This window comes from Bombus fervidus, chromosome 9 (assembly GCF_041682495.2).
Source record: "Bombus fervidus isolate BK054 chromosome 9, iyBomFerv1, whole genome shotgun sequence".
Lineage (NCBI taxonomy): Eukaryota > Metazoa > Arthropoda > Insecta > Hymenoptera > Apidae > Bombus > Bombus fervidus.
Window position 1 is genome coordinate 11,911,209 of NC_091525.1, and position 20,660 is coordinate 11,931,868.

Genomic DNA, 20,660 nt, shown 5'->3' on the forward strand with positions numbered 1-20,660 from the left:
TTTCTCCACCCTGCCTATGCTTCTTCTCTCTCTCGCTCTCTCTCTCTCTCTCTCGCTCTCTCTCTCTCTCTCGCTCCTTCTTCGTCGCTGTTTCTCTCTCGCACTCTCCGTCTCCGCTTCGCTTTCCCTACATCGCTCCGCGCGCTTCGGCTGCGTGCGCGAATGTTCGAGTAAGGCCCTCGTTCGTGTGACCTGTGGTTTCTCCGGCGTTTTCCTACCCTTAGTGCGAGCACAGTGCCCATCCGCAGTCCATCATTCGCCGCGATACGCATTCGCGATTCTCGACTACTTTCACCTCGTTGCTCGTGCTCGCGACCGACGATTTCCGCGAGTGGATGTCACCGTGTTGTTCCTACCGATTCTTCCAAACGTTCATCCTGTTGTGCGATTCACCGTGAATCTTCGTGCAAGAGTACTTGACCATGGTTCGTAAATCGTGTAACGATGATCCGATCCGATCCAGTGGTAAATATTAAAAGAAACAGAGGGATGCGATCCACATCGATCTTGCGTGGGGAAAAAAAGATACAAGCGGAACACCGGCGAACGAGTGATTAACGATCAGTGGAAGAGAAAGTGACTCGAGGAAGTGACTCCGTGTTGCTCTTCGCGGTTTTACACGTACGGCAACGTCTCGCGAATAAACTAGCGGGTCGAAGAGGGGAAGAGAAGATCGGTTTGGGGTGAGGAAGAGAGGAGAAACGGCTACGTGTCAGGTTGGTAGGCGGTGGTGGGAGGAGGTGCTACCACAAGCTCGCAATTACACACGCACGTACACGCTAACACAAATACATTCGCCTGTATATACGCACAGTGTAACGCAGACTGTGACGCGCGAATAAAGTCGGAAGGTGGTGGTGGTAGTGGTGGTGGTGGTGGTGTAGTGGTGGACAGAGGTGGTTGAAGGACGAGAGGGGCGAAAGAGGGTGGCTCTGGAAAGGGTGGGCCTTCCAAGTGTCTTGTCTCCTATCATCCTGTCGTCCAGGGTATCGCTTACGAATGTCGCGCGATCGAGCGATCCGTCTCCGATCCAGCACGACCAGGGACGTTCTGCCATCGAAGGCGTTGCGACGAACCCGCTAGTCTACACCGTACAGTTTACCATTATCATCGTGTTACGCTCTCCGCTTGATATGCGACGCGAGCCGCGATTCGAACCGCTCCGCGTGTCGGATAGACCGTGTTCTGCCGTCGGACCGTCGGCGGAGGAGCATCCTGTGCTCTTCTGACGGGACGAACGCGTACAACGAGCCGTGTTCAGTGGAACGGGTGACTGTTTGCTCGAATCGTGTGCCATTCCAGGGGAAACAGAACTCGAGACTGACGCGTTCCGTTCGGGGAACCGTGAACGTCGCTGGAACGGACTCTTTGGACGCGAGTCAACGATGTCTGGTGAAACGGAGATCGAGGTATCCGTAGTGTCCGAAGAGGATTTGGAACTGGAAGGTTCGAGGAGCAGCTCGACACCGGCGGAGTTGCTTCTACAAGAGAAAAACGGAAAGTCCGGTTGTGGGTTGAACAATCATCATTCCTTCAGCTTCGACGTAGGCAAACCGGCACTCAGGCCCGCGTGTAACCCTCAGTACACGTCCTTCAGCATCTCTAGCATCCTCGGAAGACCCGAGTCACCTCCTATAGACTCTACGTCGACGGTGTCCGCTGAAAGACAATCGTCGGACGTTGACAGAGGCTCGCCATTGCCAACGACGAACGCTCAGAATTCCCAGAGAATCGGATCCTCCTGTGACAGCCCTGCGAGGGGTTTGTCCTCGCCTACGTCCTTGAGATTTTCCAACAATCAAAGGGGCGTCTCGTCGGTCGGTCACACGACAGACAACAGAAACAATGCTACTAACATGGGAATCGTATGTGCTACCAGTGCTACCAGTCCGGCGTCCACTTTCTCTCCGCCCAGCGACGCCTCTACGAACCCTCTGCTCGGTCACCAAGCGTCGGCCGACTTGGCGATGCTGTCGAGGTATGTTTTCCTCTCTATCGATCTGTTTCTTTTTTTTTCACAGTGTATGTCACTCAATGGAACTTCATGCCGCCGAATGTTGAATATTGTGCGGTTTCAGCGTGGTTATTTTCATAGTTTTCAGTGTACCAATTTTTGGTGGTCCACCGAACTGAACGGTCCCGTGGTTTGATGGATGCTTTGCGTTTCATCGTGTTGTTTGTGCGACTGAGTTTTGCAATCGTGAAACGATTATCAAACAATAGCTTGAGCTGTGTTCGACAGTACCGCGTATTACGACAGGTCGATGTAAAGAATTTGAGTTTAATAAAAGTTTTCGTCTATGCAAGATGTTAGAAAATCCGTTTAATCTCTTTGTAATCGTTCGTCTCGTGATACTTTATCGTACGAAAGCGACCAAGCCACCTTTTGTTCTACCTAAATAATGCTATATCCGACTAATGATTTGTAAATTGCAAGAATCGTAAATCCAGCCGTCATCGTCGAAATGTAAACAGCCTCGAAACGCGCAACAATCGACCATTTACCGATAGTTCTGCCCCGCTTCTCGTTCAAGAATAATTTAACGCGTTCGTCGAACGAATGGCGGGTACGCGACGGTAGCATCTATTCGTTGCACCGATGTCGAATATAGTTCATACCAGTGGAACTATCATTTCCTGTTAATACATCAACGCCATTAAATGCTGTTAGGTATCAATGTTTACTAATAAGGAATTAGTGCGCGCCATCAATTTTATATCTGCGGCGACCGCCAGCGCGATAACTATTTCATCGACGATCGCGCGCCGCCGCATACGATTAACGTCGATTGGCCACAATCAACGCAATCGATACGCGTATGCCAACTTTTTTCTTCAATGACGCTATTTACTTTTAAAATCCTGCTTTTCGATTATCTTATCGAAAGAGTGTCGATATTATCCTCGTCTCTCCCTTATTTTCCCCAGACTTCACGGAGGGGAACGTCAACAACCGATCAAACGTGAAACGCGAAAGAAACTCGGAAGGAAGATCTTGATCGATTCGACTTTTTTTTTCTCTTCGAGGACATCGTGTATAGTGCCGTTATCACTGTTCGTGACGCCATAAATGGAAACGAAATTATTCGAATAACTTTCCCAAAGTGGCGTCGAAACGATCCGCGACGCTGTTCTCTGGATTTAGCTTATCTTCCAAAACTTGCAACCGTTTCGCACGTGAAAGGCAAGACAGACCCGTTAAAAAGATCTCGGTCAACTGCATTCTTCTACCGTTCGAGGATGTTCAACAGACGACCATTATCTCTATTTAGGATGCCACAATTCAAAGTACAATTCTTCGAATAATAAGACTATTAAAAATGATCTGAAACATCCAACCGAGAACCGAATATCCGAGCACCGGTTGATCCAAAATCAGAAGACGATATTGGACGATGCGCGAGAATCAAACGAAAGATTTTCAGCCACAAATGAAATTTTCTTTCAGAGTGAATGCTCTTTTGGTGAACATACACAGGTCGTATGAATGGTATATATATACGTGGACTTTGGTCGAAGGACAGAGTGGTTGGAGGTGGTAGGGGAGTGATAAAGTAGCGGAAAGAGAAACGCGTGGCTGCAGCTTCGGATTATATTATGTGGGAATGGACCGAGGGGTCCGTAATGGGCCTATTAGGCTGTCTCATTTAATAACAACCGTAGCAACAACCACCCTCTTACATTACTTACGTTACTTAGGGCCGTCCGGCTCTGTATCGGATATATCTCGGCAAGGAACTCGAGCCGGGCCAAGCTGAGCCACAAGGGGCTGCCAGAGACGAGGGAGGGTTCGAGATGATTTTATCAGATTTACACCCCCTTCCGATTGACGAGTCCCCGCTATATAACCGGCTGCTTGCTTGCTTACTCGCTCTTGTAACGGTTCGATGCCTCCAATTGCTTGTTTTCCACCCGTTTACCATTTGATTAAGTTGCACTCGAACCAACGGTGCATCGGGACCCGCCACTTCGATCGAGAGAAAAGATTATTCCGGGGCACGAGCTTGTCACCACAAGGGGGTGTACTTCGATGGCGCGTCACTCGATAATTTTCCAGATGGATAAAATAGTGGCGCGTTAAACGACCATCGCTGTGCTCCTCGATTTCCGCAACTGCTCCTGCGAAATATCAGAGTACGTATCACGCGCGTAGAACACGCGAGAATTTCTCGATTTTGGTATCGCTCGGACAATTCGATAGATTCACAAAATATTTTCAATGTCTCCGATAATCGATAAACTTATAAAATTCGACGAACGATCGAAGAATTATCTTTTGAACGATCAATAGAATACAAAGAACATCATTGAAGTACCCCTCTGATGGTTTTCATATTTTTTTAACGCGAGATTAAATTATCTCGTGTTGCGACACTGTTTGAAATACACGTTCGCGGTATATGGCTGGACGAAGTTCATTCTAGAAGACCATTAGACAAAAACTAATCGCACCCCGTTCCGTAGACTCTACGCCATGGAAGATCGAATATCAACGTAGGCGCGGAAAGTAGAAAAGAATCAATTAAGCAACGGGTGCATAATACATCAGCGGATGAAACGGCAGCGCGTAGTGGAAGTTAAGGAGCCTAAGACTCCCGAGAGAAACGGCCACCTATCCCGTCCCGTTTCGGCCACCCCAGCGAGCGTCTTCCGCGCGAAGGAAGCGAGAGCAACACACGCAAGCGAACACACTTCTTGGTTTGATTTATTATTAAATCGCTGCCTACGGCATCCGAGTCTTTGCCTCACCAAGGTCGGCTAAGTAGACGAAAAGCTTGCACCGTGAAATCTTCCCCGACCATCCCGACGCTTAACGTGCAACCCTCTCTCTCTCTCTCCCTTTGCTGAACTGATACGGTAATAGCATTTCCAGGGAGGAAGAGATTTCAGTAGAAAGGATTCCCGTGTAGAATATTACCTGAATTAGCCGGTCCGTGAATTTACCTCGCATCCTTCTCCGTTTCGCCACATTTTTGCATATACACGCGTGTAGGGGGTTGCAGAAGCGCGTTAACAGTTAACAACCCCTTGCCGCTACACCCTTCGATCTAAACCGTTCTCCGTTTTAAGGGATCAATTGAAAAATATGACGTGTCTGAAAATGATTTTGTATCGATATCTGCGCCGCGATCTGAAAGTCGTAAAAATTAACAAAAGGAACGAGAGTCGATTTATTAATTAACACGTCTTCGGTGGAAATTGGTTGATTGTTCGCCAGCGACGAGTATTTTATTTTATAGCTGTAAAAAGAACGAGTCTGGAAAGCTTTTTTACCCCTATGAAACAACTAGACCGCGAATGCTTATGCAGAATATTTTTATGGACGCAACTGAAACGTATCCCGCGGTTTCTCCTGCCTCTATAACAAGATCCTTATCGCTTAAAGAACAATTAGACGGACTCTTATTCCGCTCCAAGGAAAGAAAAATCTGTAGAAAGGAGTAGCAAGGTCGAAAATAATTCAAGTTGTATCGAGTTGTCGTGTAGCGCGAAGCTATCAGGTTTAAAGAGTGACGGGGGAGGGTGGAGGGGGGTGGGTACGCGAGACAAAGCCGTATTAAAATTGATAATATCCCAGTGATGAGAGGTAGAAGCTCGTGTGTGCGAGCGTCGTCAGAGTCTGTAAATTAATCAGAAGGACGACGCGTAACAGAAACGCGTTTCTCGTTTATCTTCAACATTTTCCTCGCGGTCCAATCTAATTACCGCGTGTTTATCCCGGGAAACGAAGCGCAACAAATGTAACAGTATTCCGTTTAAAAAGAGGAAAAAGAAAGGAAAAACCATCAAAAAGAAAATAATAGAAGGAGATGGATAGACGAGAAGAGAGAAGGAGAAAAAATCTCGCACGAACACGGCATTGAAAACTGGCTACAGATACAGGAAGCGTCGTAAAGATGTATATATCTGTATATGTCTATGCGCATACTATATTATATATGCGCTATATATATATATATATATATATTTATTTTCTCCCTCTCGCCTACTCGTCTACTCTTTTAGCAATGGTGCAAAAGTCGCGCGGGCTCCTTTGCAAGGGGGCAACAATATTCAGTAACGTAACCGCAGGCATATGACGTCTATGCGCAAAAGATCTGGCCGGGATAATCCGCGACAGAGTCGGCCTCGTTAATTACAGCGCCGATGAATGATTCGTTAATTAGCGTGGGATCGTGCTGCAAGTTTCAAAGGAAGGTACGATAAAGCCCATTCTGTATGATCGCCCGTAAATTACAGCGTCGGAAACAAATGTGGAATGAACGGTAGCTGGGAATAGACCACGAATAATAATCGCGTCGAAACACAGTTTCTCTCCTTCTTTCCTTCCATCTATCTCTCCTTCTTTTTCCTCCTCCGCCTTTTCCCGCTCTACCCCCTTTTTTTTCACGTTTCTCCCTCTCGTTTTTCCCTCCTCGGTTCTCCTCTCTGTACGTACGTGTGTCGTTTCGATTCGTTCCTCTCTCTACTCTTTCGGGCTCTCGTCCCTTTTATTCTACCGTTGACGCTGATGACGCCTCCGTTCTCTCGCCGAAATCGAAAATCCCGACTGAAACCGAGGAAGCATGTACTTTGGAATATTTCGCGAGTCTGGTCTTTCACGGGGATGATGGCGAAACGTTCAATTTTTTAATGTTACCTTTGTTAGTATCCACGATGCATGATTTAACAGGTCGAATAATCCTATGTATATGCAGCGTAGAATTAAATTAGTGGTACAATCAGCAACAAGAAAGTTGCGTATTTTAATACGTAAATTGTATGTATGTTATATAGAAATTATAGGTAAATAATCTTAACTGTGTATGTAGCGTAACTTTGGTATAAATACGAGAGCTGTTAATCGTGTAAGATGAATTTTCGAGTGTCGAAAAACGAGCCAAAATTGCAGAGCAGTAGCTGTCGGCACTATTCCATGTTTTCATGGAAATTGATTTCGAAAGCACGGATATGCAACCACTCCGGTATAAAATGCTATTTAAACGATCAGTCTACCGTTATTTATTCCGTTTGTACGCCACAAGCAAAACCGTTTGTTTAGAATCGAACAATTTTTATCCGATTCTTCGTTTCTTCGCTTTGTCATCGTTACGCGAATATCATAATATTTTTGGGAAACTTACGTTGGTGAAATTTCCTTAACATTACGAGTGAAATACTTATCCTGGAGGGTACGAGATGTCCCGTTCGAGGGTTAAACCGTACATACCGGAAACGGACAAGTTTTTAATAGGAGAAGAAATCTTGGCGGCGTCTGGCGTAATTAATTCCCCCTGGCGAAGGGTTTAATCCGCGAATGTATCCTGGTCTGGGTTTCTAAAGCCTGCAAGCGTCGCGCTAAAGCAATTAAGTTGTTTCCTTGAAATCCAGTGAAATGAAGTTGTCTCCTGTGTAAGCACAAGCATAAATCCTCCACTTGGCCTGTAACAGGCAGCCAGCGGAATGAAGCCAAGTAGCGGATTTAGCCGAGTACTTTGAAAGCCAATAACTCATTGTTGGGTCATCGTAATGACACTTTATAAGTCAGTACGTAACCATGAACGCTGTTAGGCAAATCGATGAAAAATAAAACTCGTTCCCTTATCGATGCTAAGATTCACGCAAAGATCTTCTTTTTTTCTTTCAATAAGAAGAGAGCACGCTTTGCTCGCCGATATCAAGATTCGCGCAATATTTTTGCATATGTTCCGGCAATAAAATTGAGAGGAAACTTTCATTGAAAAATGCAAATTCTTTTCAAATTACGCGGAACAAAAGATTCGTACGATTTTATTTCGAACGTTCTGGCATTTCAGGCCAATTCACTACCCTTCGCGAAAACCCTTCGTTCTCGTTTAACCACCAGCGGCGACGACGAATTAGCACAAAGCCTGGAGACGAAAAAAAAAAGAGAGAAAAAAGAGAAGAAAGATGAGAGGCGTGAACGATCGGTCTCCGGAGCAGAGAGCCCTTAATTACCAGCGAGGCTGTGAAACCCTTGCGCCGCGGAAATCGGCGAAGTCTCGAGGCGGTGTAAAGCTGTGCGGGAACGATTGGCCGCCATCGTGCGTAATCGACTTCTCCTTCTTCGGACTACGCACCGAAAACTACCTCCCCTAGTGTAACGGTACACGACAAAAACGTATCGGGTTACGGGCGATCGTTAACCACGGCATAAAGAGTTTATATTCGAGAATGCCACTTACTGGGCGCACGCTCGCCCTAGAAAGTGCGCGCGCGCGCGAGTACCAGCGTACAATCGTACGAGCAAGCGGGCGATACGACCGAGTAAAAAGGTGGGATAATAATCAATACAGAAAAAGGGATAATATATCCATTGAACTATGGCTGTATAGGGGAGAGCGAAGTTTAACGGACAAATTGGTGGTGGATCTGCACATCGAAGAATCAAAGCTTGACCATCGACCGGCAGTTCAATCGATACAGAGAATATCGTCGGTTTGACGTTCGATTCCGATTATATTCATCGTCGCGTTTCATCGAAGCTGTCCGTATCCGATTATGCCGGGCTGACTCGTAATCAACGAGTTTCTTCCTGTGGACATTCGATCGAGCCAATAAGATCACCGACCGACCAACGGGAAACATCAAGTCGGAGGAAGAGAAAGAGAGATCGAAGAAGAAGAAGTGGATGGCGAGAAGAAAGAAAGGGATGTGCCGTATTGAAGTTGTGCTGATAAAGTAGAATCGAAGGAAGTCGAGGACCCTCTCGTTGAATCGATCGAGCGAAGGAAGAAGCCGGAGCAAGAGGAGTCGCGCCCGTAGAAAGGAGAGAAGAAAGCCTGTGCTCACGGCCATTCATTCCGCTGGCTACCTAAGAAGACGTAAGCCGCGCAAGAATTAGGCAGAAAAAGGTGGAGCACGCTCCTCGAACGGCCGAGAGTGTTTGGTGTTTATACCTGGCTCCTTAGAAAACGGCCTCCCCCCAAGTAGATGCTTACAAACAGGCGGTTGTCAGATTTCTTTTATCTTTCCCGGGGCATCTGTATGGCCGATGCCCCCGGCAGCTACTCCTCTTTTGCGTTTTCTTTTTCTTATACCGCGACTAGCCGCGTCGACCACCCTACCAGTTATCGATGCGAGACAACTGGAATCGCGTGCTTCTCTCACTGTGACGTTCTTCGGGATTCATCCAGAATGTTCGTACAGTAATTACTTGCAGGCGGAGTCGATCTTTGCGTTGAAATTTCTTAGAAACGCATAAATATCCTCGGTCTAAGTGTATAACTCGAGCTTTGCAAACATTTGCGCGCACAATGGCGACAAGACTCTCGTTAAAATCAATTTCAAGTATATTTGAACGAACATCGGGAACGTCAAATGAGAAACGAGTGTCCCTGAACAGTTCTCGACAACTCCGAACGATTAAGGAATCCCACCGCAAGCAGCGTGTCGACTCGACAAGCTTCGACCGTCGGAGGATTGGTCGGCGATCGTCGACGAGCATGAACCAAGCCGGAGGAAAAGTGCATCGATTCGGCGATCAGAGATCGTAACTCGTGGCCGGACTGAGAGGGAAAGAACGAGTCATGAACAACGGGGGAGCTGGTATGGCTTCCGAATCGGTGGGCTTCTTGCCGTACCGGCTCCCGACGATGTGTTCGAACCTACATTTCTGATGACCAACTAAATCGTCGGCCGCAAATCGCCGCTAGAGCGTTAAGTTCTCTCTTTCTCTCTCTCTCTCTCTCTCTCTCTCTATCTCTGTTTCTCTTTCGATCCGAGCGCAACGTCAAGCGTTCGCAGCTGCACTTAACGCTGATCAGGAATAACGATCGCCAGGCTGTTACACACGACCCGGCAAAATGGCCGGTATAATTGAGAGCTCACTGTTTCGGGAGCAGGGATCCGCCCTGAGATAGTTAGACGTTGGCAGCTCTGTTTGCGGTAAGATCTAATTAGAAACTTCTACTTGAGTACCATTGAAAAGTGTCGCTGTTATTATTCGAGGATAGACACTAACGTTGAGAAGTTCGAAGTGGCAGCAGTTCTGCTAGTCTTCTGTCGTAGTAAATTTTCATTGAGCTACTGGAAATTTTTCGTAGTTCGACTAATACGGAAAGTGAAAATAATCAAGCCGCGTGGATGTACGAAGAATGAAAGAGTTCGACGCTCTCGGTGAAAGTTTAGTCGAGATGATCTATAGAATGGAGTTCTAATTGTAGTTGAGACCTTGGATGCGTCGGCATCAGCTCGAGTTGCAGCTCACGAACCCAGAGCTCAAGGAGCAATTCGGTTGCGTGTACATTGAAAAGCGAAAGCTGTAGAGCGGCTGTGCTCCAGCCGTGAATATCCTCGCCGAGATCAGCACTTAGGAGAACGTAACCTTCCATTTACAAATATCCGGATTTGGGGATTTGCCCCTGGTTTAGACAGGTTTAGGTATCACTACGAGCTCCATTTACCTTAATCTACAATTAAGAGCACCTTCAAGAACCCGGTAACAAAGAGCTCTATTTACCAGAAAACTTGCAAACGCTGGATATTCGTTCTCCGCTCAAACCTTGGTCCGAAAGCTAATTACCATCATCCAAATACGATCCACTCTAACGAATCATCGTCTTCGCGATTCTATTCGGTTCTACACGTCGATTCTTTTTACTCTGCAAAAATCACGTGCATCCAACCACTCGATCGTTAAACAATCTTCAATTAGTCACGACCTAGGATTCCATCGATCGTCTGTTTCACTCGCGAGATCCATTATGCCCAATTCTCCGTTCACGCTCTCGACTTCCGATCACAGACGACGAATAAAAGAATCCTCGACGAAGGTAAACCGATTCATCGGAATCCCGTAAGCGGATTTTCACCGTTAATAACGAGGCTGTACAAACAGCGAGCCATGGCTGGTGTCATTGTTGGGCACGGCCCGCGTCGCCCTTAATAGGCATAACTCTCGAAAAATTCCTTTGCATCGTGGCAAGGATCGAGCGCAGACGTTAATGGCTTTCGGAAGATCGCGAAGAATCGGTTGCACGGAGAGAATGGTTTGGTCTTTTTTCGCGAGTAACGCAACAAGAAAGAGAATGGAGCTCGTTTTCGACGAAACGGCCGTGGACCGGATAAATGGGTTTGGAACCGTTTGCCGGTTTTTCGAGCGCGGAAACGAAGGGAAAGAGGACCAGGTTGAATCGTGGCCGACGCCTCGGACACGGCCACGTTCCGACTGTGTAAAGCCTCGCAACGCTCGCATTCAGCCACGCTTCAACCCGCTGGAAACGCGGCCGCTGTGTTTTAATCCCGCTGTTTCCCTCTTTTTTTTTTTAGCGTTGTTTTATTTAGAGCGCGGCTTTAAACGGCTCGCAACCGGCGCAAACATTTCGCTAACGGTTTCACTTTTACGCCGCCGCGCCCCGAAATGATCCGGCAGAGCTAACTCTCGGTGAAACGTGACCGATCCTACGCGAATGCTTCCGGGTTAATCGAACCCATCGCAACCACCCTTTAATCCCAAATCCCTCAAGTTTTTTCGTTTTGCTGAGTAAATATCTTCAGAAATGTTTTGCGCTCGAAGGATACGAGATTCGAGGACTTTTTTGTAAGTTCTGATAGGATGGAACTCGTGCGATCTTTATAATCACGTTGTTGAGCCTGGTGTCTCGTTTAAGTAGCACGGCATCGCTAAACGATGTCAATCCCGAAATTTTAAGATTACTCTGTCAATTATGACCGGCGATACGACCAAAGTTTACTTTGCTATTTTCTTTTCAAACAAGCAGCGTATCAAGGAAAATAAATTGAATCTTTCTCGAAAATAAGTAAATCAATCTCGATCAGAGACTTTATACAATCCGTGAAAAACGATTACACGATCCCCGTGACATTCGTAGCACCAAAAACTAATTAAAGAGAGAAGCGATCGTTGAAAAATCTCTTGAATCACAACTCCTTCATGGACCAACTTCTTATAACCAGAACAAGAGAGTATTGTTTTTTATTTTTCAACGATACTCGCTTGAAACACATTTATCAACTGAACGAGACACGCGATACTAGAAAACATTCGAAGAGAAATGATCGACACAGTTTTAGCCACTGTATCCTCGCGTCTTTCGATACGATGATTGAACTTCATCGAATCTTCCGTTTTCAGATTGGGCCTGATGTCGTCGTTGATAGCGGGCCGATATCCGGTCGGAATTGGCGTCGGCGGTGTGTTCTTTCCGTCGACGTTGCAACACCTTCACCAACAACAGCAACACCAACATCACTCGCGGCTGGCAGCAGCTTCGTCGGCCTTGAGCAACGCCGTTCAGGTCACCGGCCAATCGGATATCGTCGATGCCGACGGCATCCGCGGCGTTCTACCCGGTGGCGCCGGTTGGCCGTTTCCATGGAGGCCGACGCACGGCCTGCAGACGCTGGAACATCCGTCGCCGAGCGACGTCGTCGGCAGCTTGAGCCGCGTCAGTCCCGCTTCCGCGTCCTTTCCGCAAAGGGGTGAGTTTCCAATGCCAAGAATCGAGAATTCTACCACCAGACAAAAATTTCGGTATAATCTTTAATTAGGAAACTGAAAGTGATTCTTGAAGTTGAACCAACGATTCAAGGTATCTTTCTTAGTGTCACTAGGTGATAGGTGATGAACGATAGTTCGGATTAAATCGATTAATTTTGGAATATTAGTTTACTTTTAAAACAAGTAACGTTATCTCTGTTTGTATTCTATATTCGATTTTCCAATGGAAATCGATGTAACAGGACAACTGCATACTCGTTTATCCTTGCTACATTCGCCCATAAATGACACAATAAATGATCCGATTAGGGACAATTTGACCAGAAAGCTACTTCTATCGAATATACATATACTCGTACAAATATTCTACAAACATTCTAGTAGTATGATTATGCGTGAAATCGTGTCGACTTGTTGGATCATAAATTTAGGCTACTCGTGCGTGATAGAGGCTTGTAAACATTCTCGTGCGGAACAACTCGTTGATTGAAAATCGTGCGCTCGCTCTATCTGCAAATAGACCGTTGAATGAACGTGGACATCAACGATGCATCTATCGTTGCACATCAATCCCAAATTGCGCGGAGAGTACGTGATCGATTGATTGACATAATTTCTTGCAAACGGCCTGTTTGTACATCGACAAAACTCAATTATCACGGTTGAAAGAAACCATCCTCCTCCTGTAGCTTCTGACTAAATGGTCGATTTTTATGCGAGATAGAGGGCGCAAAAGTGACGTACTGTTTGGTTGCAAGGAAGTATAAATAAGGGATGTTTTACGAGAGAAATTGATCCGCAGTGAAATACACTTGGGAAGATGGGAATTCGCGAGCATCGTAAAAGAAACTGGAAACGGTATTATAAGAAAAAGAGAAAAGGGCAAGACGAGGGCTCGTACGCGTTGTACGTAAGTGTATAAACGCGAGCGTGGACGGCGACGAGTACGGCTTCCACGGCTTCCACCACGACAAACCAACGTCGATCGCCTTACCCGCCGATCGTTTTACTCCTGCCACTTCGCCAAAATACTTGGCAGCCTGCTAGATGACGACCGTTTGCACCTACGGCGAGACCTGCCGCTGATAGTTTCGTAAACACCTCGTCGCTTTCACCTTCTTCGATCGTTATCCTAAAAAACATTTCACGCAACATGTAACGCGTTACGGTTGGCATTCTAAAATACCTTAAATTCTGTTCTTAGCATCTTGACAAAGGAATAGAAAAGGACAATAGGTCAAGATTTACATAGAGATCGAGATTTCTAAAATAAAAGTCCTTTATAAAACGTGCTTTACATACACAAGATATTCTTCCTGTGTATGTCACAGAAAAATGATAATCTTTTACATGGAAGATGTGTAAATTTGAGGTAAAATGGAACAGTCGTGGAAACTGTAGGTTTTCCGAGTGAACCGATAGAATGGAGGCGCGAAACACGAGATGTTTACGATGGATTTGCGAGATCGCGGTACAACCAACTCGATGAGCCGAGTTTCGCGTGGAAGGCGCGAAGGACCGATGCAGAAACGACAAATATTTCATTAGAGCGATGAAACACGGCTACTCCCGATATCTGAGGCAATTATATCAAAATGGATAAATAGAATATTAATTAGCGGATTATCAATCGACTAAATATTAAATGCAACGGCCGGCCGAGATGAATAGCTCCGATTGATTTATCGAATTCATTGGCCAAAGACAATCTATAGACAGATATTCTCGGCCCGGTTGATCGACGATACCGAAAGGGATATCTCTGCGATTCTGTTTCGACCGATGCCAACGACGAAAACGCTTTAAAGGATCGGTTAATTAGCGCGTTTAGCATATGCCAAACCGTTTCCACCAACATTCAATGATCGCCCGAATAAATAGGACGATTTGTGAAATTATGCTGGCGCGCGTGGATTCGTCACTCGCCATTGTACTAGTAATATCGCGTTCCATAATTACCCAGTTGAAACCGTGAAACGAAGATTAAACTGCAGACACCGTTTCCTACTCTAATATGCTAATTTCATCGTTATTATATAATGACCTCTTTATCGTGAAATTAAATCGAACGTATTTAGACTACGAGAACAATTTGCATTCTTTCCAATGAATATTCGATTTTTATCGTTTGCGGAAATACTTGCTGCGGCACACGAGCTACAGGACAATTCGAATCATGTTGTTCTTTTGCCTCGGAGTATCAGTATCGTTAGGATACGCGTAATGTTAGAAAATGTTGAAATACAACGATATTACACGCAAATACTCTTACACAGATATCCACACAGGCATTTGAACAGGACACTTACACAGGTCATGCTCGTTACTGTATAGAGAGTGGGGTTCAAAATATTTAAGGGATCATGGATCGCTACATGCGTTTAGTCTGAGAGTAACTGGCCAACGATCAACAACTCTTGCATACGTTGTTAATTATATCACTCGCTTATATACATTTGGTTCTGTAGTTCTGTTTAATAAACATCGTTGAATATCATTTTAGCATAAACATCGTGTCTTCCACAGATTATTAATCTTAACTTTAAAATTAAATTCTAACAGAAAAAATAAATTCCAGGCAAAACAATGTCGCCGCTACGTGCAACCGTCGAACAAAGACGAATTTGAATTTTCCGACTCTGCCCCGACAATTATAAATAAACGGACGCGATCGTAAGGAAGACAGTTATCAACGAGTTATCAGTTAGTCGCGCGAATCAATATCAGAGTTATAAACGAGTTATCAGCGATTATATTTAGTATACTTTGTATACTTGACTTTAGTATACTTGACGGTTTCAACAACGAGCAATAATCTCGTCTAATAAATCTCACGATCAACCACTCTACACATAGTCCTGTACATACTTGTTGATTTGGATTTTTTTAGGACTATGATAAATTAGTAGATTGCGGATGCTTATGCAAATTCATATTTTTATGAGCAGGGCTAAATAGAAATTTGTTTCACCCTCTAAATGATATAACGAGTTCTTTACTTTGAATATTTCGTCGTATTTTTGCACATCATGCACGTTGTGTATATTTTTGCACGTTTAAATTTCCCAAGCAGTCTACCAATTAGTTAACACCGTGGCTACTAAATTTTATTTTCAGCGTTACTAAAATTATGCCAACACTTTTGACAAAAATAATGCTTTCTTTCCCTAAAATACAGTCACTTACAAGGATCTCCGTACGTCCCATAAAAACACCGTTTTTTTATTTAAATACACGATATGTCAGGACATATTTATTTCTCAATATACGTACAACAGCTCTTGCTTGTCTTGCCACAAAACGTACTAACTTTTCAGGGAAATTTTGTAACATTCTATTTTAATAAAAATGACCTCTTTATGAACTATACAAAAGCTTTTATAAATGACGGTATTAACGTACGAGACTGTTTCCTTCATACCGCTTTAATTGTAATAATCGATGTACGATATATTTAAGTATAATTAGATATTGGCAATTTTAATATTAAATCGCGATTAAAACTGTTTCGTATCTTCCGTCGGAAGCGCGGGACAATTTATAGCGCGGTCGTTGGCGATAGTATCCATTTAGACTCTTGCATTCGCCACAATGACAACGAACTACCGATCATCGCTGACATTGGAAGCATATGTTTCCATTACGACATGCGTGGCCGCCTATCGGGAAAATTGAGGCGTTAATCGGTATCGATGAGCAACCTCCTGCGGCTACCAAAAGCCAACGCATTATCTTATCCTGTCGCTACTTTGCATCGATTATCGTCCATTCTAGACGACAAGATGTTCAAGCGTCCGCTTTTACAGTTTCTCCTTTACGACGGAATCGATTCTCGATTATAGAACCACGATTTCAATCTTACTCGCGAACTTTGGAATTGGGTTGCTCCTATCTTATTACTCAAAATCCGAACCGAGCGTCTTTCGCTGCTTTTATTTCCAATCAGTTTACTGCGAATCTTCGTCTTGTAATTGGCAATATCGAATAAAGAAAAATTCTGTTCCAGTTTTCCAGTAAACGTAACGAGTAAGTGTCCTTACACAATACTTACGGTCGGCAGTGTATATAACTGTCCGAAGGCTACCAATTTTCGACAGACCAAGGAAGACTAACAATTTTCAAGCAATCGTATATGATTTTCCTGCAGACGACTTGGACGACGAGAACGGGGAGGAGCGTCTGCACCGGACACGGAGTCCGTCGACGGGCGACGAAGGTCACGATGATCTAGGCGAGCAGGACGACTGCCCGGAGGCGGATGGCGAAGGGGAATCCACAAACTCGACGAGTCTTCACGGTGGTAGCGGCGGTGGCACAGGGAATAGCGGAGGTGGTGGAGGCGGTGGTGGCGGCGGGCAGAACAGCGTGCAGGTTGGCGTGGATGGTCGCGACTCCAGCAGCATGAAACGAAAGAAGAAGACGCGAACTGTGTTCTCGCGGTCGCAGGTGTTTCAATTAGAAAGCACGTTCGACATGAAACGCTACCTTTCGTCCTCTGAACGCGCCGGTCTCGCTGCATCGTTACGGCTGACCGAGACTCAGGTGAAGATCTGGTTCCAGAATCGTCGTAACAAGTGGAAAAGACAACTCGCTGCCGAATTAGAGGCAGCAAACATGGCGCACGCGGCGCAGAGACTAGTCAGGGTGCCGATACTGTATCACGAGGCGTCCGCCGGAAGCGGAACGTCCGGCAGTGTCTCGGTGTCGGTCGCTGCGCCGCCGGCCGCCGCTGCGCCAGCGTCGGTCGCCACGTCGGCGCTCTCCCACTCGGTCGGAGTAGGAGTCGGCGTCGGTGTCGGCGTCGGCACCTCCTGCCCCCCTACCACCGCCCAGCCGATCTTCTACTCCCATCACCATCAGCACCACCATCATCACCCGGCTCACGTGCAGGCGCACACTCTCCTGCCCCACCAGGTACACCCACAACCGCCGCCACCCCCGCCGCCGCCGCCTAACGGCCAACCACCCCAATCCTCCTCGCAATAACACCGTCCGGCTCACGAGACCGTCGGCCCGCTGCAACCAACCACCGCCGACACCGCGGTCTCCCTCTCGCGACTCGCCTCGATCGCCTTGTCCGGATAAACGTTTTCTTCTGCCGTTTCGGTCATCTTCGATCGTCGATCGTGCGAACTTGATCGAGCCAGGTACAGTCTCTTCCTTTCAACGTTTCCTTTTTCCTCGATTACACTGATTTTTCGCTATTCTGGGATTAGCTTTTAGTCTTGTTTTAAATGTTTGCTGGAAGTCGGTAGATCAGAGAATATCTGTGATTCGATATTTTATCACGATCAGATTTTACCGACGAGAGCAGAAACTTGACAAAATCTTTCTTTCTTCTTAGTCGATTTAAAACATTTGATCACGATTGCGTAACACTCTATACGATGTAACTTTACTTGGAAGGGGAAAAACACGAGGCACTTCGAATATTACAAAGTATCTTAAAAAATGAAAAAACGCTACGTGAGAAATTGTAACTGAGAAAAACAGTTATTTGAACGATACGGAAGAGTGTCACTGAGATCTTTAGAAAAAGAAGGAACAAAACGATCGCCGAGAATTAATGCAAAATGATGGAATTTAAAGTAAAAGAATTCGCCAACAAAATAACCGGACGATTTTAAAAAAACAGAGAAAGGTTTAACCGAAACACGATCTGGCTTGTTCAAGCTATCCGAAAGCTTTTCAACATCGCTGGAATCGCGGGTTTGGCTCGTTAAGTTCCCACACGATCGATGGCTCTCGAGTCTCCGTTTCAGCAACGAAACGATCTCGTTTTATCCACGTTCGTCGCGCCACGTCTTTCAATTGCACGTTCCAGGCTCGTGTACTAGCATCCGCGTTCCGTTCCAAGCGACGATGCATCGAAACGCAAGAGGACAGGATCGTCACGGTGTCGGAGGTTGGATTTTTCGCCGCGGTTCAACGCGACTGGCGACTTCCGGCAAGTCGAACAATTGTAATATAAGTATGTATCTAGTCTGTCAACTTGTCGATAAGAAACTGCTCGTGGAACGATTATTAAGAATATTTTGTCGATGAGCGCAGAACAAACGCAGTTCTGTCCTTCCCTCTGTTTCTATAACTGTCTGGCTCACTTTATGTCTTTCTATCGTTTCGTTTATACGCTTTTCTAAATACGTGACACGAAACTTGTTTCTACCGTTGACACAAATTTTTTATTTCTTTCTTTTCCTTAGTCTTCTTTCTAATCGGGAACGTTGCAAACACGAAACGAGGAATCTCAAAGAAAAATGTAAATGTAACCGCTATGAGATTGTAACTAATTGTTAGATACACCGTAAGACACAGGCAGGGTTCCTACGACATTATTCTACCTGTTGTGATAAGTATTTAAACGATTAATTTTATTAAACGAACGGTATAGTTACGAATCTCCTCTCCTTCGCATTGTATATCTCTCCACCTAATCTATAGACGTCAATTAAGGAAAATGAAAGGCAAAGCACACCGCTTGTCGCGTCGTGTTTTGTACGGACGTTTGTGATCTGAGATTCACGCAGACTATTGTACAGCTGATCGTTTCGTAATCGCTAATAATGATCGTTGAACCATAACGCAACAGTCCACGTCGTTCAACATCCCATCTCTCACGCATCATCGTCCCTCCTTCCCACACGTGTTTTTGTCCCGAATCTTACGAATATCGAGTTGCAGACATGAAAAAATAATCAAATTTCAAAGGTAGAAAAGATCAACCATTGGTCGTTGAACGCTTCCAGAGAAAATCGACGATACTTGGGATGTACCAAAGAAGACGAAAAGCTAGAAAAATATCGAACGATCAACGAAATATCTTCGAATAAGACCGCGAATATTCATGATCCCGTGGACCACTTAACACACCGTGCAACATGTCGCTTCTCGACAAAGTCAACCGATGTTTTCCCACTAGAACGCCTATGTAATCGAGTAGTCGTGAAGTGGAAAGTGCTCGATAGACCCTCGTCGATTGTCACCGCCGTACCCGGTTCGTATTGTACTCTGTGTTCTATCGTTTAATCGTTTCCTGCGTTCTTGTTGAACATTCTGAAATGCGTTGATTTCGAATTTCCTGAAAGCCTGAAGTAGCCGTGAAATGTTCGACTTCGTGTCAGTGAGACTGTTGCCGGAGCGGAGACCAGAAAGTTTCGAAGGCTACGGACGAGAAAAAAGTTTCACGGTTACGCTTTTACTAGACGTAATTTTATTTCCTTCTCGCGTTTGGAAACATCAAAATTCCAACTGGGATCGTGAATTTAATTTCAAGTTACACGCATCCCGATGCAAAAGTAATCCCGACGAGTATGTATAGCCACTAAAAAATACCACAATGGAAACGGGAATATGAAAGAGGGTTAACCAGACATCCCTCAGATATTCCCAACAATTCCTCCCGATCAATGTCTCCACCCCGCGATCGTCTCCAAAGACAGATAAACCCAGACCGTTCGCGCAAACACGATCAAAGAGTATAGAGGGGCGGAACAGGGTGGTTTCGCGAGGATATCCGGTGAACGGGCGACACAGTTTTAGCGCTGTGTAGAATGGCGATGCTGTGTCAGGTGGTTCACAGGCACGTTCAGCCGATTCATCGTCGCTTTCGAGGAGAAAACGTCGAGGCGCCATTGGTGGATGTCGACCACGAGGGAGCAGGAACGACAATGCGTCCGTACCGCCGTGTTTCTCTGCATCTGCACACGCCGCACAGCATCCAGAGTAAGTACGCGCACGTAAGTACGTGCACTTCAATCATCGTTCTCACAGGCCGTCGCGCGCCATCGCGCCTTCGCCTCTTTTTCGCCTCTGATCTCTCTTTCTCCGCGAGAACCTTTCATCCACCGAGCGATTACATCCTCCGCCTCCAACCTCCTCCAACCTCCCAAACGGCCTCCGTGTCCCTCGTTTTAGTTTTATTCCGCTTGCACACGTTGCCCTTTTCTCTGCTCCGCGCCCTCTTTACCCGACGTTTACCGTTTTCCTTTCTGCGACACTCGGTGTCCTTTCGCGCCTCAAACCGACCAGGGACTCGATTATATCGAGGCTACTGTCTGCGTATCTCGATCCGCATCCTTGCGATTCCTGTCTCCGATCTCCCCTCTCAACCAGCGTCCTCCCGAAGATGTGTTCCGCGAATGATAAATCGTTTTACAAGTAGATAGCCGATGTTTATGCATTTATAGGAAGTTTAAAG

The 20,660-nt window shown here is 45.8% G+C and overlaps 2 protein-coding genes across 2 annotated transcripts in view; one reads left to right on the forward strand and one right to left on the reverse strand.

The window, feature by feature from the left end:
* Osi6 (DUF1676 domain-containing protein Osi6) overlaps nt 1–20,660 on the reverse strand; it is a 133,427-nt gene that overhangs the window by 111,133 nt on the left and 1,634 nt on the right. The gene's annotated exons all lie outside the window — the stretch shown is intronic.
* On the forward strand, nt 887–18,861 carry Hmx (H6 family homeobox). Its single transcript, XM_072010325.1, has 3 exons — nt 887–1,978; nt 12,098–12,444; nt 16,611–18,861. The coding sequence occupies exons 1-3, from the start codon at nt 1,386–1,388 to the stop codon at nt 17,447–17,449; spliced, it is 1,779 nt and encodes a 592-aa protein (XP_071866426.1). The 5' UTR covers nt 887–1,385; the 3' UTR covers nt 17,450–18,861.